This window comes from Eretmochelys imbricata, chromosome 8 (genome assembly GCF_965152235.1).
Source record: "Eretmochelys imbricata isolate rEreImb1 chromosome 8, rEreImb1.hap1, whole genome shotgun sequence".
NCBI classification, from domain to species: domain Eukaryota; kingdom Metazoa; phylum Chordata; order Testudines; family Cheloniidae; genus Eretmochelys; species Eretmochelys imbricata.
Window position 1 is genome coordinate 97,618,000 of NC_135579.1, and position 24,360 is coordinate 97,642,359.

Consider the following 24,360-nt stretch of genomic DNA (forward strand, 5'->3'; position numbering starts at 1 on the left):
CGGGACCATATGGCAAGACCCTATGGCCCCTCTAAAACTCCACCCCGCCTGACCCCTCCTTATGGCCCTCCCCATCTCTGCTCCGCCCCTTTCTCGTAACCCCGCCCCTCTCTCATTCCTGGCCCCAGCCCCTTCAGCTTTGCGCCTGCGCGTGCGTTGAGCTCGGAGCCGCGTCCTCTGGCGGAGTGGCGGCGGGGGCGCGCCTCCTGAGGGTCTCCTGGGCGCTGGGGCTGGGCAGGGTAGGCCAGTCGCGCCACGCCGTGTGCGGAGGCGGAGGCCGGGTGTCGCCTCTGTCCCCTCCCCGCAGCCGGCACAGGCCCCGTTGCCCCGCGTCGCGGGGGAGGGAGTCGGTTATTTACATGGCGTTGCCCGCTGCTTGTCTCTACCCGGCCCCCACCTTGCCCTGACAGGGAGCGCTAGCCGCGGTGCCGGGCTCCAGGTCTGGGAGCGGGGAAGGAACTCGCGCGGGAGACCGGCTCCTGGGAACGGCTTCCGGGGAGGAACCCTGGGGGGACAGGTTCCTGTGCCCGGCTCCGGGGGCGAGGGGTTCCTGTGCCCGGCTCCGGGGGCGGGGGGAGAACCCGGGGGCGAGGGGTTCCTGTGCCCGGCTCTGGGGGCGAGGGGAGAACCCGGGGGCAAGGGGTTCCTGTGCCCGGCTCCGGGGCGGGGGGAGAACCCGGGGGCGAGGGGTTCCTGTGCCCGGCTCTGGGGGCGAGGGGAGAACCCGGGGGCGAGGGGTTCCTGTGCCCGGCTCCGGGGCGGGGGGAGAACCCGGGGGCGAGGGGTTCCTGTGCCCGGCTCCGGGGCGGGGGGAGAACCCGGGGGCGAGGGGTTCCTGTGCCCGGCTCCGGGGCGGGGGGAGAACCCGGGGGCGAGGGGTTCCTGTGCCCGGCTCCGGGGCGGGGGGAGAACCCGGGGGCGAGGGGTTCCTGTGCCCGGCTCCGGGGCGGGGGGAGAACCCGGGGGCGAGGGGTTCCTGTGCCCGGCTCCGGGGCGGGGGGAGAACCCGGGGGCGAGGGGTTCCTGTGCCCGGTTCCGGGGCGGGGGGAGAACCCGGGGGCGAGGGGTTCCTGTGCCCGGTTCCGGGGCGGGGGGAGAACCCGGGGGCGAGGGGTTCCTGTGCCCGGTTCCGGGGCGGGGGGAGAACCCGGGGGCGAGGGGTTCCTGTGCCCGGCTCCGGGGGCGAGGGGAGAACCCGGGGGCGAGGGGTTCCTGTGCCCGGCTCCGGGGGAGACAGGTTCCTGAACTAGGCTCGGGGTGGGGGAGGGACAGGTTCCTGTACCCGGCTCAGGGGTGGGGGTGGGGAGAACCGGGGGCGAGAGGGGACAGGTTCCTGTACCCGGCTCGGGGGAGGGGGGGGAGAACTTGGAGGGAGGGGGGACAGGCTCCTATGCCCGGCTCTAGATCTTGGGAGGGGTTTAGTAATTTGCAGGGTGTTACAGGGTGGTGTCCCTGGTCTGCAGGGTGGGTGTAGTATCCCTGGTGTGGGGATTACATGGTGGTAACCTGGTCTGGGTGGGTGGGTATAGTAACTCTGGGTTGGTGGTTACAGACTGGTATCCTTGATCTGTGGAGTGGATATAGTAATCTGGGGAGGGGGGTTACGGGGTTAGGTATAGTGACCCTGGGGGGTGCTTACAGGGTGGAGTCTTTGGTGTGGAGCTGTAACCTGTGGGGCTACAGGCTGCTGTGCCCAGCTTTCCAACTGGGTTAGGTTGGCTTACAGGCTTCTGTCATGTATCTCAGCTGGATGTCAATGTCTTAACCTATGTATATGTGGGGTTCTTTTTGTGTCCATTAAAGGTAGAGTTGTTTGAGTTTCATGAGCCGACATGCTTGGGAGAAGACCCAGGAAAAGTCCCCAGGCAAAGGGCCAGGGAGCTGCTGCTGCAAAGCAGGTATAGAAACCTCCTTTCTCACACTATAGTCTGGTTAAAAGCTTGCACACTTGGGGTCCTGCTTTGTGATTCTTCCTTGGGCTAACATGATTCCAGAGTTGCAGGGCATCCTACAAACCTTTCTATACAATTAGTTGTCCTCTGCTTTCCCCACCCTAGTTAGTTTATCTTCTAGTAGCAGAGACTGACATCCATATACCATGCTGATTAAGGCATTAAAAATACAGACTTGCCACAAGACCAAGTTCATCCTGTCACAACATTGTGAACTTTGCCTTGCAACCTGATTATAATACAGTCCTGCTCAAGCTAACATTCAAAATTTTTATAACATCTGTAAAGTACAGACCTGTGAAAATCAGAATGGTTAATGACTATCTTAGTGGCACTGGATGATCCTCTTGGAGAAGAGTAAATCCTGCCACTACTTAGACAAGTAGTTTTAACTTAGTTCCCTCTGTTCTGTGGTTGTTTGTGGACTGGCATTGCCTGTGCTCCACTGTTGTATTTATGACTTCTATCCAGGGGTATTGAGTCCACATAGGTGTTTGTCTGCGGCTGTTTACAGCAGGTCCATGTACATTTGAGTAACTATATGTGATAAGTGGATTGTGCTGTGAGGAAATTTTAATCTTTGTGGGATAGTTATAGTTATAATTTTAGGAATGCTTGGCTTTGTTGAACTGTGCAAACTTTGGAGATAGTGTGACGATGTCAGAAGTACAAAGAAGAAGCCAAAGTGCGGAGTCAGGAGAGTATCCTTTCTAAGAAGGGGTGCATCCAGAAATGAGTAGTGAGACACAGGCAGGGAATGAAATTATGAAGGCTTTGAAAATGAAAAGAAGCTTGAGTTGTACTCAGGAGAGGGGAAGCAAATGTGGAGATGAAATAGGAAAACAGCGAGTATCAAGGCAAAACTGGGAGACCTTGGCTTTGGTTTGTCTACACTTGAAAGGTAGACTGGACTGGAGAAAATAGCGAAAATGGGGGGTTACTGGAACAGGAGCTAATGTATTTTTAGTAGAGAAAAAATGGTACGGCTGATCAATTCTCCGTCCATTCCTAAATGAATTCAGATTAGTTGGAATCAGAGCGCTAAGTGCATAGGAGCTGAGATTAGGTGCTTTTCCCCACCACGTTAGCAATACTTATGTCTTTTCTCGCTATGTGCGTGTCAGTGTATTCGTAATGCTACCATTACTTTAGCAATAGAGTTTCAATGTCTAAATTAAAATATATGCATTTTATTTATTTCATTTGGACAAAGAAAAAATACAAAGATCAAAAGAAGCAAACAAGATTTAAAAGAAATAAAATGTAAATGGATAACCAGTAAATCAAAGGACCTGATCAGTCCTATAGGATCAAAAATAGGAAAAGCATATTTAAATCATCCAGTTCATGTCGTGGCAAATGTAAGATTGTTTCCTACAATATCTTCTCCAGTGTCTTTTCCAGTCATAAATGAGCATGTTCTGTAGAGCTCATTTGTGCTTTACAGTGTGCTCGCTGCATTTCTTCCTGGTTCAGTCCTGTCCTTGTCTCCCCTCTTTTCCTTCCTTCCTATTTAAAGCACTTGTTTGATATTCATTGACTTCAACAGAAGTGTGGTTTACTGCACACAAGGAAGTTGGAGCCAGAACTCCTAGGGTGTGTGTACGCAGCAATTAAACACCCCCCCACCCCCCACTGGCTTGTGTCAGTAAATGGGCAGCTAATGGGCTGTAAAATTGTCGTGTAGACATTTGGGCTCATGGAACCTCCCCCCTCGCAGGGTCCTAGAGCTCGGGCTCCAGCCCATGCCTGAATGTGTACACCACAGTTTTACAGCCCTGAGCCCCAGTCAGCTGACCTGGGCTAGCAGCGGGTGTTTAATTGCTGTGTAGATATACCCCTAGATTCCATTGCTGGCTTCACAACTAACTTGCTATGGGACAGTGGGCAAATCACATACACTTTGGCCTCAGTTTACCCATTTGTAAAAGGTACATAATATTATATAGAGCTTTGCATCTTCAAAGCACTGTATAAACATTTGCTAATCTCCTCCCGCTTCCTTGAGCGGTGGGAAGCAGCATTATCCCCATTTTACAGGTGGTGGGAATGGTATGGGGGGAAGGGGAGAAACTGAAGCATTGAGAGGTAAGATTACTTTTCCAGCAACATGCAGTGAATCAGAGGTAGAGACAGGATTAGTAAATACGGGCATTCGATCTTGTGCTTCATCCTCTAGGGCAGTGGTTCTCAAACTTTCTTTTTCGCGGACCACTTGAAAATTGCTGAGGGTCTCGGCAGACCACTTAATGATCTTTCTGAATGTTGTTTGTACCATTAGCTAACTATTGTAAAGCGCGTTGGATAAAAGCACTATATAAAAAAAAAACCTTAATAATAATTAGCTTTTTTTTTCTACAAATAAAAGCACACAACTCATATTTTAATATCAGTAGTCTGACCTTTCTAATGCGATAGATGTACCCTCTCTCCCCTGCCACAGCAGCCCCCAAGCTGGGGCTGGGAAGGGGGGGGGGGGTCTCTCCCCTGCAATGGCAGCTCCCAAGCTGGGGCTGGGAAAGAGGGGGATCTCTCCCCACCACTGCAGCCACAGCCCTGGAGCTGGGGAAGGTCACTTCTTTCTCTGGCCATCGCAGCCCTGCACGTCCAAATTCCCCCCACCCCCTCTTCTCATCCCACTGCCCCCTTCCACCTACCCCATTCCCCCCAAGGGCACCACCTCACCTTACATGTGCATCTTCTCCAGGGTCCAGGCACCCACACTAATTAGATGTGTGGCCCTTCATTCTCTCGTGCGGCCACCCAGGCGCGCACCTTAGAGGGAACTACATGGACCACCTGAATGGAGCCAGTGGTCTGCGGACCACAGTTTGAGAGCCTCTGCTCTAGGGCCTTGTCTGCACGACACAGTTTTGCCGACTAAATAGTGGAGATGTACGCACTGCAGTGCTCCTTCTGCCGACAAAACTCTCCTGCTTTGCCAACAAAATAAAACCACCTTGACGAGAGGTTTTTGCGGAAAAGTTATATTGACAAAATATCAGTGTAGACACCACGCTTTGTTATGACACTGTCAATGGCCTCCAGGAGGTGTCCCACAATAATGCCAATTCTGAATGCTCTGTTCAGCAGTTTGAACTCCGCTGCCCTGCACCCAAGTACACAGGCATCTGCTCCTCCCTCTTTGAAGGTCCAGGAATTTTTGAAATTCCACTTCCTGTTTGCTCTGCATGGAGAGCTCACATCGCATCCTCCCAGCTGACCATGGCACCTCCACACAGCAAGTGCTCTCCCACTTGGAGCACACCTGAGCTGTTGGATCTGCTGGCCCTATGGGGAGAGGAGGCTGTGCAGTTCCAGCTCTGCTCCAGCTGTAGGAACTTTGATACCTACAATCAGATTTCTCGTGGCTTGTTGGATAAGGGACACACATCAGTGCCGTGAAAACATAAAGGAGCTGAGGCAGGCATACCAGAAGGCAAGGAGGCCAACTATTGCTCTGGTGTCGTGCCAAAGACCTACCACTTCTAGAAGGAGCTGGACGCTATCATTGGCGACAAACCCACCTCCACTGCCAAGAGCCCCATGGATACACCTTGCTGCTATCCAGGTTTCCTGTGCAAGGCTTCATGAGCCAAGGGAATAAGGGGCATGCTGGGTCTCCCAGGATCACTATGGGCATTTCAACATCCTCCACTGGAATCTTCTGGTCTGGAAAGAAAGTCTCTGCTTGCAGCTTTCTGTACAGACCAGTGTTCCTGAAAATACATGCATCATGCACTTCCCGGACCACCCCGCGTTCATGTCAGTGGAACACCTTCAGTACCATAGAGAAATACCCCTTTCTATTGATGTACTCCATTGCAAGGTGGTCCAGTGCCAAAATGGGAGTATGCGTTCCATCTGTTACCCCTCCACAGTTAGGGAATCCCATGGCTGCAAAGCCATCCAGTATTTCACGCACATTGCCAAGAGTCACAGTCCTTTGTAGCAGAAGGCAATTAAGGGCCTTGTAAACTTATGTTAATGCAGCCCCAACGGTGAACTTCCCGACTCCATACTCATTTGTGACTAACTGGTAGCAGTCTGGAGTCACTGACTTCCACACAGTGATTGCCACACCCTTCTCCACCGAGAGGGCAGCTCTCATTTTGGTGTCCTTGCACCGCATTGCTGGGTCGAGCTCCGCACACAGTTCCAGGAAGGTGGCTTCTGCCTCCAAAAGTTCTGCTGTCACTGCTCGTCATCCTAGACCTGCATAAAGATGTGATCCCACCACTTAATGCTTGTTTCCTGCACCCAAAAGTGATGGTCCACTGTATTCCGTTGCTTCATGAATACCAAAAGTAATCTGGTATTGTTTCTTTCCATGGTACACAGCAGGTCAGACAACTCTGAGATTCCTGTTCAGATTGGCTGCTCATGATATTCTACATGACCAGCTGCAATTTGTTCATAACAGTGACTACAACTGTAGAGAGCAGTGGAAGATCCATCCTTTCAAACGGGGATGGTGTGTGCACAGTAAACAGGGGCTGTTGAAAAATGCTGCAAAATGTAGTTGGAAGCCCATGGAATGCTGGGACAGAAAAAACTGCATCATGGGACGTTGAGCCCGCATCCATGATGCACTATGATCCACTCCGCCTTCCCACAACTAGTGGTTGGCGGGCCCACAGTGCACTGCTCTCACTTTCGATGCTAGAACACCAGTAGTAGACACGCTCTGCCGACAGAAGGAGCATTGTGTGAACATGCACAAGTGATGTAATATGCCAGTTTTTGATTGTCGGCTTAACTTGCATCGACTTTGGTTTAACACCACTCAGAGAACTGGGGTTACTATGTCGGCATAACAGGACACTTTAGACACATGTTTACACATGTAAACGTGCTAATAGGTCAACATAAGACTGCTTATCTCAACCTAACTTATATATACGAGGCCTATGATTGTCTTCTTGGTTGAATAAAAGATATTACCTCTTTCACCTTATCAAAGTAATACATTTTTCTGTATCTATAAAAGTCATAGAAACAAATGATACGCTTCATTGTTTATGCATCACATATAATGATACATTCTTCAAGAAGGCTGCACTTTGGATTGTACAGCATTATTTTTGTTTACAGTAGAATTTCTTTATGTAGTTTTAGGTAAAAGCTAAGCAACAGTAAATCTTTTTTTGTCCTTATCATTTTGGGCTGTGACTCGTCAACTCTTCTAAGTTCTGCGGGACAACACTATGATGGGAAACATTTGGTATTTCAGTGGTTGACATTTCGGAGTCAGTACTGGATAAGTGTTGCAGTGTCCTGGATTACTGTACTTATGGAGGTTCCATCTTTTAGATAGAGAAAACAGAAGTCCTCACCCTTGTTTGTTAAAGTCCTTTGGCATTTTTTGCAACAGTAGGGGAGTTTACCCCAGTGTTTTAGTCAAATGCTAATTTATATAATATTCTTCCTACTCAATTCAACCTGTAGTTTCTGTTGCCTATACTAGTATTTGCTTCCTGTTCTAAACAGCTGTGTATTGGTGCAGTACAGTGTTAAACAGTTGCTGATTCTACACCAGAGGTGGCTGCACATCAGTGGATGAAATGATTCCTTTGTGTATATAGTTTACAAAGTGATATGGGACCTTTTGAGGTGAAATGTGTGGATATGTATGAAAGTTCAAGATGAAATCTTAGCTGTGCCCAAGTTTAGAATACCTGGGTAATATGAGGAGAAATAATCAAATATATTTCATAGCTTCTGTTAAGACTTGCTAAGCAGAAAATTTCTTTTACCTTGTTAGTTCAAATACCAGTTAGACCTATTTATAAGGATTCAGGTTGATTAAGTGCAGGCCTGTCGTAAATATAAAGGGAAGGGTAAACACCTTTCTGTATACAGTGCTATAAAATCCCTCCTGACCAGAGGCAAAACCCTTTCACCTGTAAAGGGTTAAGAAGCTAAGGTAACCTAGCTGGCACCTGACCCAAAATGACCAATGAGAGAACAAGATACTTTCAAATCTGGAGGAGGGGGACAAAGGGTTTGTCTGTCTGTCTGGGATGCTTTTGCCAGGAACAGATCAGGAATGCAGACTTACAACTCCCGTAAAGTTAGGTTTCAGAGTAACAGCCGTGTTAGTCTGTATTCGCAAAAAGAAAAAGAGTACTTGTGGCACCTTAGAGACTAACCAATTTATTTGAGCATGAGCTTTCGTGAGCTACAGCTAAGTAATCTAGCTAGAAATGCGTTAGATTTCCTTTTGTTTAATGGCTGGTAAAATAAGCTGTGTTGGATGGAATGTATATTCCTGTTTTTGTATCTTTTTGTAATTTAAGTTTGGCCTAGAGGGATTCTCTATGTTTTGAATCTGATTACCCTGTAAGGTATTTACTATCCTGATTTTACAGAGGTGATTCTTTTACCTTTTCTTTAATTAAAATTCTTCTTTTAAGAACCTAATTGCTTTTTCATTGTTCTTAAGATCCAAGGGTTTGGGTCTGTGTTCACCTGTACAATTTGGTGAGGATTCTTATCAAGCCTTCTCCAGGAAAGGGGGTGTAGGGCTTGGGGGGATATTTTGGGAAGAAGATGTCTCTAAGTGGGCTTTTTCCCTGTTCTTTGTTTAAAACGCTTGGTGGTGGCAGCATATGGTTCAAGGACAAGGAAAGTTTGTACCTTGGGGAAGTTTTTAACCTAAGCTGGTAAGAATAAGCTTAGGGGGTCTTTCATGCAGGTCCCCACATCTGTACCCTAAAGTTGAGAGTGGGGAAGGAACCTTGACAAGGTCTGAGGGGGGATTCATTGTCTGCTTCTCAAAAGAGGTGTATCTGGTTTCAGTTATGTGTATATCTTGTCTGTGTTATATAACTAGCCAAAATTACAGGGGATTGTGGTTAAAAACTCCTAGCCAGAACCCACGTTATCTTTGAATTCAGAATGCACTGAGATGTTTAAATAACCCAGGTGATATGATGTGATTGAGTGACTTCTCTGTTCTTACTAGAATATTTTCCTTTGGTTCCAGCTGGGGCTCTTTGTAGATTTCAATCCTGAAGCAATGTTGCTGGATATAGAGGATGGTGGTGGTGATGAGGATCTAGAAGCGGAGCTTGCTGCTATCACAGGAGAGAAGGTGACAGAAGGGAAGTCAAACCCCAAACGGAAAAGTAAGTCATTGCTCCTGGTTCTTGCTGCCTGAAGAGCTGTGTTATTTATGTAAATAAAAGGGACATGATTTTACAAATCATACTTCCTTCTGGATTTTTTTTCCCCTATGGTTGTTACTTGTAACACCTAAGATTACTATGTAACTCAGAGATTAGAGAAATATTTTTCTGTATTGTCTGCTTTACAGTGAAGGATTTAAAATGTAGTCGGAGTGTGCACAAGGGGGGGAAGCAGGGGCACTGGCCCCCACAAAAATCTGCATGTATTCCTGCAGCCCAGAGAGGGAGGAAGCAGCAGGGGGTTTGGCTGCCGGCTGAGCTCCTCCTCTCCCTATCCTTACAGCTACAGCTTGCTGCTTCTCCTTCCCTGCTGTTGGAGTCCCACATGTTGCCTCTGCCTTCAGCCCCTGACTCACCTCAGCAGGCGTCTGTAAAGCAGGCAGCAGCACTGGGACTCCAGAAGCAGGGAAAGAGAACCAGCAGGCTGCAGCTGTAGGGGTTGGGGGAGGACCCTGCAACCAGCTGCCCTGCTGCTTCCTCCCTGCCCAGGCTGCAGGAACACAGAGAGTACTGCTGCAGAGGGAGCTGCTTCCTCCTTGCTCCAGGGTGTCCCTGCCAGAGGTGTCCCAAGAAATGGGAGGTAGGGTCACACGAACCTTTCATTTGTGTGTGTTTAACCTGCCCCTCCAAAAGTATTTAAATTCCTGGGCACGCCCCTGAGATGCTCAAAGAGAATATTAAGAGGTGACTTGATCATGGTATTTAAATACCTTCTGTGACATTCCCCAGTGTACAATCTGGACTGTTGAACAGCTGTGTCCCCTTAGTTCTCTAGCCGGGGTGCCTTTTACACTGCTTTGCAGTCAGAAGAGCCACTCCTGACCTGCTCACACAGCCTTTAGTATGCAAAATCACTCCCAGCTGAATACATGAATGCTCTCCCAGCCATCCATGAATTACATACAGGGCCACACCCTCACAGTCTTAGCCCCAGCTTTGTTCCCCAGAAATGTGTGTCTTGCACTACTCAGTATTTTTCTGGACAGTGTAAGCTCACAGTAAGTACATCATTCCAACACTGGGTAATGATTATGCAGCAACCATGTCATCCTAAGTAGAGATTCCCAAACACTTCAATCCAAGCACGCTGGTTTAGATAAAACAGTAAAACAAGTTTATTAACTGGAAAAAGATAGATTTGAAGTGATATGGCATAAAAGCAGAATTGGTTACAAAAGAAATAAAAAGATAAAACCACAAGCTAATACCTAAATGAACGTAAAAGCAAAATGTCTCTCTCACCATACATTGTAAGAATATACGTGTAGGATTTCCTTTCAGCTAGGGACCCTTCCGCCAGTTCAGCGTTTTTCAGATATTTGTTGATGCCATGGGCAGAGAGGTGAGAGGAAGAGAGGCGTGATGTGGAGGTCACTGTCTCCTTATTTTTATATCCTCCTCCTCTCTGAGGATTACCCCATGGCAGTGTATAGACAAACAGATCCCTGTATACCTGGGATTCCAACGGTCTCTGGGATGAAAAGTAAATTTCTTGTTTATACCTTCTCCCCTGCTGGTGAATAGCCAGTTAAGCAGGTAATGGCCCTTTAGCACCTTGCTGGCATGCTGGTGTTTCTTTGTCTCTGAGAAATTGGTTTGTGGGTGTTACCCAGAACTACAACATATTTCACTAGCAATTATATAGCAAAATCTCATAATTTTACATGCAGTGTTACACACATTTCAACCAGAAAATAATAATCAGCAGATTGAGTTTTCAAATGATACCTCACAAGGCATACCTTATACAGAATATATCATAATCGTATAAAAATGGTGAACATGGGGCATAGATGAAGTGAGCTGTAGCTCACGAAAGCTCATGCTCAAATAAATTGGTTAGTCTCTAAGGTGCCATAAGTACTCCTTTTCTTTATGGGGCATAGGGTGTGTCACTTATATAGAGAGAAGATTTTTGAGAGTAGAGGGCTCTTTAATTTAGCATACAAAGGCATACCAAGATCAAGTGGCTGGAAGTTGAAGCTATACAAACTGAGACTGGAAATAAGGTGCAGTTTTTTTTAACAGTGAGGGAACAGGATAATTACCAAGAGGTGTGGTGGACTGTCAATCACTTGCAATCTTTACATCAAGACTGGGTTCTTTCTAGAAAATATGCTGTAGCTCAACGAGAAGTTATTGACATGATGTAGGAATTACTGGGTAAAATTCTTTGCAATGTGTTATGCAGGAGGTTAGACTAGATTATTAAAATGGGCCTTTCTGACCTTTAAATGAAGTCTGGAAACCTGTGAGTTTGTTTACTTGGTGTATTTGACAGCATTTGTGTATAATCTGTTTAATTGTTTCTTGTACTGTCGTTTTCCTATGCTGTTTGTGTGGTACTTTCACACAACAACAAAGGAGAGGAAAATTTATAAATACACAGGAAAATGTGATTGTAAAATCACAATAGTAATTGGTAGGAAGACTCAGAGGCAAGTGTGTAGTACCTGAAACTAAATTTAATTCATTTTGATACTGACTAGATTTCAAGATAATAGTTACCCTTTAAGAGTAATAAATGCAGAAGATTTTAAAGTATTTGAAATAAGCTAATGCAGCTGTTTCTTCAGCCTGTTCCCTTTTTAAATCTTACTTTTAATAGAAATTCTGTTGTATCAAAGTACAATTGTATATTTTTTTTAAAAAACTGGCCATCAAATAAAAAATCCTGTTGATTGAATTAAAGAATCCTATAACTGACTTCTCCTTTCTAGCTCTTATAACTAATGACTTTTAGAAAGCATTAAATAAAGGTCTTCATCAGTAATCCTGATAATACCCTGAGACTAAGGGAATGTGTTCTAGATCTGCGTATGAGGAGATAGATGCCCTTTGTGTCATCAGATCCACTGTTTCTCTCTGTGAGTTTCCTGTGGGTACTTTCAGCCACACTGGGTTTTAATTTTTATCTTTTTGTCACTACTGCCTGTATAACGTATAGGTAAGGTCTGGTTGTTTGAGAATAAGTCTGGGAACCAGGAACTTCTGAGCTCTACTTCCATCTCTGACACAGACTCTTTCTTTGGAGCTCATGAAGTCACTTAACATTTTTTTTTCACTTTTCCCCATCTGTAGAATGAAGGTTAATCCTCATCATCTGTGTAAGGTTTTATGAGTCAGTATTCGTTATGCTCACTGAAGGTGTCAAATGTTTTCCTCAGGTGTGAGCAGCACATTTGTCAGCAGTGGCATTGCTTGAGCATTGCATCCCTGTTTTTCTGGAATTAAGGCTATAGGTGAAATCCTACTGTTATTTTCACTTGTATAACTGAGGGCAGAATCTGACCCATGTCTGTGCAGGAGGAAGAATAAGACTAGTTTAAACAGGATGTAGGCAGTGGTGGGGAAGAAGGCACATATTTGGGAATGAACATAGAATACAAAATGGAGCAATTAGGAGAGATGGTTGGACAGATGGCAGAATGAGCATAGGTGGAGGTGAGATCAGAGGGTTAAGTAGGGGAGGAGTTGGGTAGAGTTTTCAAGAAGAGAATTAGAATTGGAAGCTTAAACAGCAGTAGAAGAGGAGGTGGACCAGTGGCCAGTGAGGAGATGAGAAGAAGAGAACTTGCTCAGACAATAGGAGAGGAAGATGATCAGAACAGTAGCATCTTGGGTAGGCAGAGGGGGAATAAGGGGCAACATTCTCTGACTTGTGTGACAGATCTAAATTCCAATATTCAGCTTGGCTTGTGGCACTCCTGTGGATTGAAGAGGGGAAGCCTTCCCCAATGGCAGCATGTTTTGGTTTGCAGCACTTATTTTGTATGCTATGAATTATGGGACCATTTGTTAGTGCTACGAAGCTGAAGGGGAAAGCCTGTCTGGTGGCAAAGATTCTTTGTCAATCTTAAAGAAACAAACAAAATCTGTTTATTGTTCTGAGGTGTTGTCCACACTTTTCGCTTTGGTAGCAAGCAAAAGGTTTGTGTTGCTCATTGTGTATCTGGTATTGGGTTAGTAGTGAATTATTATTTTTTCAGTTCTCCTGCTGGACTCTGGTGGTTTTATCTATTCTCTGCAGATGAGAGCTGCCTGGAATTGATTAATATGTGCACAGTTTAAACAGAGAAGACAGATGATCTTTTGGGTAGAGAAGTGAACTAGGACTCGAGATTTAGGTTCAGTTCCGCACTCTGCCACGGAATTCTGGTGATCTTGGCCTAGTCACTGAGGTCCCAAGTGGACCCCTGAAATTGCTCAAAGACACATTGATTTAAATGTTCTACACCTGTGTGAAGGGGTCACCTATGTGGTTCTTTTTGCATGATTGGGCCTAAAACTCTCTGTGACTCAGTTCTTCACCTATAAAATTGAATTTATTCCTTTTCCCCACACTTTGTCTCTGGTCTATTTACTCAGTAAACTCTCTGTAGTGATCGTTTCTTGCTTTGTTTATGAACAGCACCTAGCACAATGAGGTCCTGATCTCAGTTGGGGCCATCAGGTTCTACTGCAATACAAATAGTAAAAATATTTCAGTATTTGGAAGAAAATATAAATAGAGAAATGTTTGAAGGTGAATGTATTAGGAAGTGTAATGTTGAGGATCTATGGTATAGATACTTTGTGCATCATGAGCCGAGAGGGGATCATGTTGCATGAAGGCTACTAAGAGTTTGTCTTCACTGCAGAGTTAACTTGAGTTATAATGCCAGTGTTACACCTAACTCAAGTCCCATCCATGTACAAAAACCCTTAACTGGAGTGTGGTGATGCTTTTAACTCAAGTTGGCTGGCCCATCAAGAAATATGGAACACAACTCCAGTTAGCACAACATGTCAACTAGTAAAACAATTACTGTGCAGCTCACGCATTATTTCTTGGTGTGGCTGCTCTCACTCAAGCTTGGTTAAGTCAACTCTGCACTGGAGGCATAGCTTCTGAAACCTGTGGCTTAATAAGTACAGTTAAGGGTGCACGTTCAAGTGGCAGCAGCTAGTTTCATTTGTTTTAAGTTACAAGTTGCTCTAAGCAACTCATATTCTTATGTAAGGCTTGATTCTGCTATGTCCCATGTGGGTGTAAGTCAGGAGTAAATGGAGTTACACCAGGGTATAACAAGCATGAGGTAGGAGCCAGGCATCTCAAGTTGTCTTACCTGAGTATTTTATACCTTGCTCCTTCATAGTTGTAAATCTGGCTGTTTCCAATATTGTAAATGCTTAGGAAAAGTTTTAAAATGTACTTTTACCTCCATTTGCAGTGTTGTTTTAGCCATGCTGGTCCCAGGATACTAGAAAGACAAGGTGGGTGAGATTATATCTTTTTTTATTGGACCAACTTCTGTGGTGAAAGCATGTGTCTTTCACCAATAGAAGTTGGTCCAATAAAAGATATTACCTCACCCACCTTGCCTCTCTTTTACTTCCTACTGACTCTGGGTTGCAGAGGCCGTTATTTGACAAGGGGACAAGGAAAATGAATAGTTTGAATCTGTTTCTGTAGTGCAAATGAGAGCACAGAGGGTGAGCATGTGTTTTATGGAGCAAGGAGAGAATCTGGTCAGGTTGCAATTTCTAGCATACAAACTTCTGCCTATCCCTGTGGAAATCTGCATGTTCGCTATCCTCTGGAGAATGTTATTAAACACAACTGGGCAAGAAAAATGCACTAGATATAACAAGGGAAGTAGAGTAGAGGCACATTTCAGGGTACACAGACCCATTGTTCTTGTGGAGGAAGACTAAATTCTCTAGAAATAAAATTCCTTTTGACCATAAGTACTGTTGACAATAATAGTCTCCATGATTCAATTTACTCTTAAAAGAAAAAGAAAAGCTCTCTCATGTGTAACTGAAATTCCTGCCAGTTGTCAAAGCTACAGAATTATCAAGTTGTATGCCTGAACTCCTGATCTGCTGTGGGGAGCTTTAGATTGCATGTTCTCTCCCTCATCCCCCTCACCCACGTATTTCTATAGGTGGCACTAAACAGCACATTTTCCTTCAGACAATTTGCAACACAATGTAGTGAAAATGCAACAGAGGAGGGAGAATATGTGGTCAAGTGGAGCAGAGGTGGGTGGACCAGAGGAAGAGAGCAGAGACAACAAAATAAATCAAAACCAGGGAAATACACAGAAAGGGAAAAAAGGAAGAAGCATAGAACAGAGAGAGGAAAAGAAAGTAATAGAAAGACAGAAAATGTACCAGGAGGTGGAGTGACAGGACAAAGGAGGTGGAGCAGAAGGCACTGATCAATTGCAAGTGGTGGGGCTTCAGCCAAAAAAAGGCCTGGGAATTACTTCACCAGCTTTACTGTCTTGCTGATTAGAAACAAACACGGCCTATAGTTGAAAGGGAGAAGTGACAAGTGAACTCACAGTTAGTTTCCAAACAGTATGCTCATAATTTAGGTTTGCACCGTCCAACAGTATGCTAGATCCTCATGGCTTGTCTCTTCTTGGTTGCCTTCTCCAGCCCCTCTGCCCATGGATCATATTGAAAAGATGGCTGCGGAGTGCATGAAGGACCTGAATGAAGAGGAGGAGAAGGAGGAGGATGAAGGTTTGGAGGAGGATACGGACCTTTTGGTATGTACTTTCTGCCAGTGGAATTCAGACTATCACAGAGTAAGTTCTGTGAGCAACAAAGCCTCTCAACTTTTTAAAGGGAAATTAAGACATGGAAAACTTACAGCTGATTTAAACATTTTTGAATGGTTGGACCCTGTCCGTACCAAGATGAGACCAGTACCTGACTACAAATGTGTGTGTTTGTGTGTATGTGTGAATATGGTTCTTGGAGGAGGTGTGGGGGAGAGGAAAATCACAGTCCATGTGAGTTAGGAAAACATGGCTGAAAGCCTTTTAGCAATCATTCTACTTAGTTATGGCTAGGACACTTTTGCTCTGAGTGTGGCCAGGGCCTAATAACCGTATCATTGAGCTAAAATGATTTTTGTGTTGTGTGTGACTGGATTGTATGGAGGGGGCACTAAACTACACTTATTACGGTCATTAGTGAAGGGTGACTATTTGTAGGTTTGAAGATGGGATTTAGATAACTGCCGAAAAAAGATCCTTCTCTTAGCTACTGCATGTTCTTCAGTTCTCAAACAGAGAACTACCCAACAAAAGGGTTGTGTAAGAGACCGTAGCACTGTATGTTGGACTGTGAGCTTCCCCAGGAATTGCCTTCATATTGTGCCTGAGCATTTCCACTCATGGCCAGAACCAGAGTATGTGGAAGCAGCTGCAAAACAAATTGAAATTAGGTAAGGCAGGAGAAGTTCAGGGACATCAAAGACTGTTTGAGGTTTAACTCTAGGTTCTGGAGCCAGGAGGTACATGCTTTCTCTAGACCAGCTTTCTCACCCCTGTTGATTATCACTTGTCAGTGTCCCATGGAAGCGTGTTACCCTTGACACAAATTGGTAGATAAGCTACACTGAAACATTGCCTTGGGTAAAAGGCTTCAGGACCTGAATCATTCTTTTCACTCTGGCAGTGGGGAGGTGCTTTAGTTCCTGCAATATCTGTTCACGTGGTGCCGAAAGCAGAGCATGCTTTACAGTAACCACCTCACTGATTCTTGCTGTAGGCAGAGTTGCAGGAGGTTCTGGGCAAGCAAGACGAAACAGGAAGTGGTGAGAATGAAACGGTAGCGATGGAGGTGCTAGCAGCTCCACCAGTAATACAGCAGCAACCTGAAATGCAGGCAGAGGTAAGAAAGAGATGTGTGGTTGACTTGGAGTTCCACTGATTCATTCTCATTATGCAATTTATAAGATGACAAGCTTACTTTATATTCTGTCTTATTTTGTACATCTGTATGTTTCCTGGTGGGAGCTGACACTATATTGATATAGTTAGATTTCATCTTGCATTGTTCTTAAGGTGATGTGTGCAGACTTCCGTTGTACAGCTTACAGCTCTGCTATTGCTCCTTAATCCCCTTTGTAGCATTCTTGTTATGAGTCTTGAAACTGCAAGTAGTTCTGCTATGCTGCACTACACATAATAGTAGTAATACCTAGTTCTTATATAGGTTTCAGAGTAGCAGCCGTGTTAGTCTGCATTCGCAAAAAGAAAGGGAGGACTTGTGGCACCTTAGAGACTAACCAATTTATTTGAGCATAAGCTTTTGTGAGCTACAGCTCACTTCATTGGATGCATAAAGTGGAAAGTACAGTGAGGAGATTTTATATGTACACATAGACCATGAAAAAATATACGTTGTAAGGACAGTGATCACTTAAGATGAGCTATTACCAGCAGGAGAGTGGGGTCGGGGGAGAGAAAACCTTTTGAAGTGATAATCAAGGTGGGCCATTTCCAGGAGTTAACAAGAACCTCTGAGGAGGGGGGGGAGGGGAGGAGGAGGAGAGGAGGAATAAACAAGGGGAAATAGTTTCACTTAGTGTAATGACTCAATCACTCCCAGTCTCTATTCAAGCCTAAGTTAGTTGTATCCAATTTGCAAATTAATTCCAATTCAGCAGTCTCTCGTTAGAGTCTGTTTTCGAAGTTTTTTTGTTGAAGGATAGTCACTTTGAGATCAGAAATAGTGTGTCCAGAGAGATTGAAGTGTTCTCTGACTGGTTTACGAATGGTTTCAGAGCAACAGCCATGTTAGTCTGTATTCGCAAAAAGTAAAGGAGTACTTGTGGCACCTTAGAGACTAACCAATTTATTTGAGCATAAGCTTTCGTGAGAGCTGTAGCTCGCGAAAGCTTATGCTCAAATGAATTGGTTAGTCTCTAAAGTGCCACAAGTACTCCTTTACTTTTTGGTTTATGAATGTTATAATTCTTGACATCTGATTTGTGTCCATTTATTCTTTTACGTAGAGACTGTCCAGTTTGTCCAATGTACATGGCAGAGGGGCATTGCTGGCACATGATGGCATATATCACATTGGTAGATGTGCAGGTGAATGAGCCTCTGATAGTGTGGCTGATGTGATTAGGCCCTATGATGGTGTCCCCTGAATAGATATGTGGGCACAGTTGGCAACGGGCTTTGTTGCAAGGATAGTGCTCTTCATTAGTAGATCTCAAAGTGCTTTACAATGGAGGTCAGTATGATTATCATTTTACAGATGGCACAGAGAGGGGAAAAGACTTGCCCAAGATCACCCAGCAGGCCGGGGCAGAGCTGGGAATGGCATCCAGGTCTCCTGAGTCTCAGTTGAGAGCTCTGTCCACTAGACCATACTGTCTCCCTCACATGGCCTGTAATATCCTATAGTCAAATAAGCAGCGAGATGGTGACTACTAGCCCTGTGCCTGTTCCACACCAAGAGGGTCTGTTTGTTTTCCCACCCTACCTGGACCTGATACTCCATAGTTGGGTCCGTTGGGTGCAGTTCAGGTTGCAGGGCTCTACTGTACACCCCGCACAGAAACCTCAGTCCTGATCTCCAGCATCCCAACTATCTACCATCCCAATGTTTTTTGCCCCTCTGCCCCACGCCGAACCTTTTTATCAGTGCATCTGAATCCTAACCTGCAGTAGCTGTTGCTGTTTTAATCCTGAGGTCTCTCCTAAGCAGGCTGTCAGTGGTGCTGAGTTATGTAGAATTTCAGAATCTGTTTCTCTATTGAATTTGTCTATCCAGGCAGGTTCTTTGTTCAGTTGTTGCTTTTCTTCTGTTGTCATACAATACAGATTTCAGGACTTCCGTGCATTCTGCACATTAATAAATAGGGCAAGAGTAGGTCTGTGTAGAGATAATGGCAATAATTACATCAGGAGGCAGCTGACAGGTCAATTTGACAACACAGTGCTTATAAGTAGTGAATGGTAAGTGTTTACTTTTGTTGCTTGTTTCACTGGGCAAGTCTCAGACTGCAGACTTTCCAGCTTACAAGAGGAGGTAGAAAGAGGAGATCTTGTATTGAAGCCAAGTTGTGAGAATCCTGGAAAGGTGTAAAGTTAACATGGTGAAGAAAACAAACATTCCCACCCCAAAATAACACCCAGCCCACCTGGACACATGATGTCTGAGAGGCATCACTGTTCTCCCTCATTTAGTTCTAACCACCCAGTCTCCAGTAACCCTGTGGCTGTAAGTTTCCTAAACTACTCCACCCAATTCTCTCTATTGCTCCTTTGATAGGAAGCCCAGAGATGGATCCAGGAAACATTAGTGCAGTACAAGTGCCCTTCTGTTTCAGAGAAATTTTCCATTTCATCCCTGCTGTCTTGATTCCTGAGCCCAGTCTGTGTGCGTGTGTTACTTTGTACAGAAGGGATATACTTACTTTTCAGTGGTAAGGTGAAGCATGTGTAGTTTGGGAAAGTAAATAATGTGCCTTCTTCTCCCCCCCACCCGCCCCCTTTTTTTTTTTTTTTGGAGAGCACATCTCCTGCTGTTTCCAGTGAATTGCAGCAGATGATAGAGGACAGAATCGCTAACTATAAGGCAGCAATCTCTAATGCGAAGGAGGCAGATGAGAGTGGCAAAGCACGACGGTATGAAAGAGGCCTCAAGGTATGTTGGATTCATTACATATAAACATGATTGTCATATTTAGCAAATCATAACTTTTCCACTGATACATGGCATATTTTGTAAGATTTATAGCAGTTTTATAATTACGGCCCTACCAAATTCACGACCATGAAAAACGCGTCATGGACCCTGAAATCTGGTCTCCTGTGAAGTCTGATCTTTTGTGTGTTTTTATCGTGTACTATACAGATTTTATGGGGGAGACCAGCATTTCTCAAATTGGGAGCCCTGACCCAAAAGGGAATTTCAGGGGGGTTGCAAGGTTATTGGGGGCGGGGGGTCATGGTATTGCCACCCTTACTTCTGCGCTACCTTCAGAACTGGGTGGCCGGAGAGCAGGAGCTGCTGACTGAGGGCCCAGATCAGCAGGCAGCAGCGCAGGAGTAAGCATGTCAATACCATACCCTGCTATCCTTACTTCTGTGCTGCTGCTGGTGGTGGCTCTGCCTTCAGAGCTGGGCTCCCGCCCAGCAGCCAGCACTCTCCAGCTGCCCAGCTCTGAAGGCAGTGCTGCCACCAGCAGCAGTGCAGAAGTAAGGGTAGCAGTACAGCAACCCACCTTACAATAATCTTGTCGTTCCCCCCCCACCACCACCACCACCTCCTTTTTGGATCAGGACCCCTACAATTACAGCACTGTGAAATTTCAGATTTAAATAGCTGAAATCATGAAATTTATGATTTTTAAAATCCTATAAATGTGAAATTGACTAAAATGGACCGTGAATTTGGTAGGACCCTATTTATAATATTGCTATCAGTAATATTACAAATGGTCACTTATATTCCATACAGTGTCATACAAGGCAATAAGGTGACATTCTATAAATGACATTAGGCACAAGAGGAAGACAAAGGAAAATGTAGGCCCTCTATCTAGTGGGGAAGGAGTGCTCATAACTGGTGGCATCAAGAAGGCTGAGGTGTTTAATGTCTATTTTGCTCAGTCTTCACTAAAAAGATTAATGGTGACCGGGTACTCAACAAAAGAGAAGGAATGCAGGCCGAAACTAGGAAGGAACAGGCTAAGGAATATTTAGATAAGTTAGAGTTATTCAGGTCCGCAAGGCCTGATGAAATTCATCCTAGGGTACTTAAGGAGCCATCTGAAGCAATCTCAGAACCATTAGCACTTTGAGAACTCATGGAGGATGGGTGAGGTCCCAGAGAACTGGAAAAGGGCAGACACAGTACCTATCTTTTTTTAAACAGGGGAACAAAGAGGACCCAGGGAATTAAAGACCAGTCTGCCAGACTTCAACATCTGGAAAGATACGGGAACAAATTATTAAACAATCATGTTGTAAGCACCTGAATGATAATAGGGTTATAGCCTGCATGGATTTGTCAAATCATGCCAAACCAACCTAATTTCCTTCTTTGACAGGGTTACTGGGCTAGTGGGTAGGAGGGAAATCGTAGATGTAATATATCTTGATTTTAATTACGCTGTTTTGACACAGTTCCACATGACTTTCTCATAAATGTATGTTCTGCTGTGAAGTCCATGTTACTTTTTTGGCTTTGTTGCCTAACCTAGGTGTTAAGTAGCCCCTATAATGGGGATAATGTTTGGTGTTGGGTTAAAGAATTCAGCTGAAATTGGGCTTTGTTACTTAGCAAGGGGACTGTGTAGCTCATGAGTTTGGAAATAAGAGCAGGGGCCTTTCACCTTTCAAAAGCTGGTTCAAATCCAGTTTTGTCTGTTACCATCTGATGGCTGCCTGGGCCATGTGAAATTAATTTGGTGATCTCATTCCAGATCTGCTGGACAGAGATCTGCACTTGCACTAAGATACCACACTAAAGGCTGTGTTTAAAATATACCAAGACTTACTACAAAATTTAGTTCCATAGTTGGCACTGAATGGCTCACCTTTTGGAAGTCTGAGCCACAAAAGATTGATTGGGCCATAGAGACTGACCTGTCTTCTCATTCCTAGAGGTAGGATCCTCTACCATCATGTATGTTGTGATATACTGACAGGGTAGAATGGAGGAAGCTTGTATTACTTGCTCTATAGAGAAAAACTGTTGCTGTGTCAATCAGGCATGTTTCAGCAGGGCTAAGACTCCCATGTGACCAAAAAAAATAGGAGGAGGAAATATGAATGGGCAGAGATGTCTAGTAGCTCTCCATAAAGAATGACATGGTGGGTCCTATTGTAAATAAGGATATGAGTTTGCTGAGTTGTGGTGATTGTACACAAGCTGTGTATGTGATGGAAATGCCAGTACCTGTTGACTTCACTCCTCAATTTTTGCTAGACACTGGAAACTATGCTGGCTGCAATGAAGAAGGGCAAAAAGATTAATGAGGAAGAAATGCCACCCCCTGTAGCATCAGGGAGAAGCTCTGCTAATATGCCTCGAGCCACAGGAGCTGTGCCAGAAAATTTAGGTGATCCAGACAAAGTAATACCCAAGGAGAAAGTGGAATCCCCTGCAGACCATGAGCTACAGCCTGTCAATGATATAAAGTTGTCTCCGGGGCCAGCCTCTTTACAAGGTCATGCTGCTGCTATTTCTGTCCTGGAAATGGGTGCCACATTACAAGATGGTAGGTAATTTCAACATGCCAGCTTTTCCTTGGAGCACACATCTTCCCAGCCAGGTTATGATTCAATAATACATTGCGCTTCTGTAGCACCTTTTACTTGAGCGTATCAAAGTGCTTTACAAATAGGATACTGAGGCACAGAGTTCATGACTTGCTCAGGGTCACACAGTTGAGTCAGTTGCAGTCAGGAATAGAACTTTGGAGTCCTGACTCCCAGATTTCACTCTAAGGATGTGCTATAGTCACAGGGTGAAGACATCCTAAAGGTTCCTTCCTCTTCTGAGGTGTCTGTTCACGTCTCTCATTGTGGTCTCTCTGCCTCACTTCCTCGGTCAATTAATGATGGTAATGCTTCCCTGCCTTGCAGAGGAGCTGTGAGGAAAAATTCACTGTTTGTAAAGAGCTTTGTGATCTTAATGAAAGGCACTGTGGAATTGCACAGTGGTGTTTTCAGTCATTGTTGCTGGAATTGCCATAGTTGGCAGGACTTCTGGGGATGCCCCTGGATAAAGAAGCTATTGTACATAATGTGGATGTGTGAGTGAAAGCAATAGGGAAATAATGAATCTTTGGATGTATGAGAATGTCAAAGGATGCAGATATCAGGTGCCTGTATAAGTCTTGATTTCATTCTTCTGTAGATTCCCTTAACATGAGCACACGAACACTACTGGTTACAAGACAGAAAGAATATAAATTAGCAGCTCTGAAAGCCAAACAGCAAGGAGATCTAGAGAAGGCAAAAGAATATATGAAGACTGGCAAGGTATGTTTTCACAAACCAAGCTTCTGTGTTAGGGGTCTGAATCCTGGCAAATGATCCCTGTGTTCACATGGCTGCTCCAAATGATCATGGATTGTTTCTGAACACACAAGATAAGTCTCCTTTGGCTTTGTTTTTCTGTTTGTTTTAGAAATGTACAATGGTCTTAGAAGCACTGGATAGTGGACAGCCAGTAGACCTCCAGGATATGCCCCCAGCTCCACAAGGTAAGAGCAGAAGAGTTTTTTAGATGGAGCTGCCTTTTAAGCCTCTCCTGTTATCTAGTAACAAATGGGCATAGTGAACTGAAGGGTCAGCGCCCATTTTAAAGTCACTCTTTTGAACCATCTGGGTTAGAAATGAGTGCTGAGAATCCCAGCTTCCCAATGGTTTAAGACAGTGGTTTTTGGACTCCAGATTGTGGACCAAAGATCCTCTTGTGGACATCTTCCCTGCCCCCCAGTCCTGATTCCACGCATTCCCTGCATCATCTCCAATTCATGGCTATGTGAAATAGCATTACTGGGGTAAGATAAAGGAGTCAAGATGGTGTTGAACTTGCTGTAGTGCAGTGGGTGTAGCTTCTTGATTATGCCTTCTCCATTTTGTATGTCTTTCACACACCCCACCCCACCCTGGGAAATAGGAATTTACATTTCTTAGAACTGATTCTCTCTTTGTTTCCTCCAACCCTCTTCATCCCTTTCCTTCCCTTAAATCTGTCTAGTTCATTTTGTGATTTGGTTCTCTCCTGCTGGATGTCTCCAATTCTGGTGTCATAAGTTGTATTCTCATCAAATAAAGATACGAAGCACCATAGGGATGCAGAGAAGCTTGTGAGCAGGGTGTGTTTTGAACATCTTTAATAATAAAAAAAAAAGCCTGTAGAAATCTGAATGTTTTTGACTAGCCTACACTTATCAGGAAACATCAATCCTTGCAGTATAACACATGTTTTTCCATTGTGACAGAAGCTGCTCCACAAACTAGAGTAATAGAAACTCTGATTTAAGTGACAGGTTGTAAGATAGAGTGCCTCTCCTTTTAAAACTTCTACATTCTGATTTCATCTTCAATGACTTCATTCACTGATTTAATCTTCATCTGCACGCTTCTGGGAATTACAGGTTCCAGTTGATATCAGGTGTAATTTTCTGATTCTTGTAAATTCAGAGATAGCAGCAGCTAAAATGGTTAGTGGAAGGAGAAATGAGGAGGACAAGATGCTAATCAGAATGGTATCATTTTTAAAGTCTATCACATGACCTGACAGTTACAGACATGTGGATGGACCATGACCCATACTTTTAGGACTAGTAGAAATTTCTGATCCTGGAACAAACATTGGTGTTAAAATAAATTCCAGTCCTGCAGAAGACTTAAACTAGATAAAAACAATACTCCCCCAACACTTGACCTGTAGAACTC

General features: G+C 44.8%; 1 protein-coding gene across 8 annotated transcripts in view; it reads left to right on the top strand.

Annotated features, from left to right (window-relative positions):
- The first annotated feature begins 158 nt into the window (after window positions 1-158).
- CC2D1B (coiled-coil and C2 domain containing 1B) overlaps window positions 159-24,360 on the top strand; it is a 67,794-nt gene continuing 43,592 nt past the window's right edge. For 5 of the 8 annotated variants that reach the window (XR_013346878.1, XM_077824553.1, XM_077824551.1 and 2 more), the window contains exons 1-9: window positions 159-239; window positions 1,804-1,898; window positions 8,941-9,082; window positions 15,572-15,684; window positions 16,694-16,816; window positions 19,454-19,588; window positions 21,878-22,169; window positions 22,811-22,935; window positions 23,084-23,159. Coding sequence is in view for 7 of the 8 variants with exons in the window: in XM_077824553.1 (XP_077680679.1) it covers window positions 1,833-1,898; window positions 8,941-9,082; window positions 15,572-15,684; window positions 16,694-16,816; window positions 19,454-19,588; window positions 21,878-22,169; window positions 22,811-22,935; window positions 23,084-23,159 (1,072 nt within the window). In the remaining variant the exon portion in view is untranslated. Of the gene's footprint in view, window positions 240-281; window positions 440-1,803; window positions 1,899-8,940; window positions 9,083-15,571; window positions 15,685-16,693; window positions 16,817-18,001; window positions 18,025-19,453; window positions 19,589-21,877; window positions 22,170-22,810; window positions 22,936-23,083; window positions 23,160-24,360 lie in introns of those variants that run through there. The other 3 variants (XM_077824550.1, XM_077824555.1, XM_077824554.1) reach the window with 3 other exon arrangements.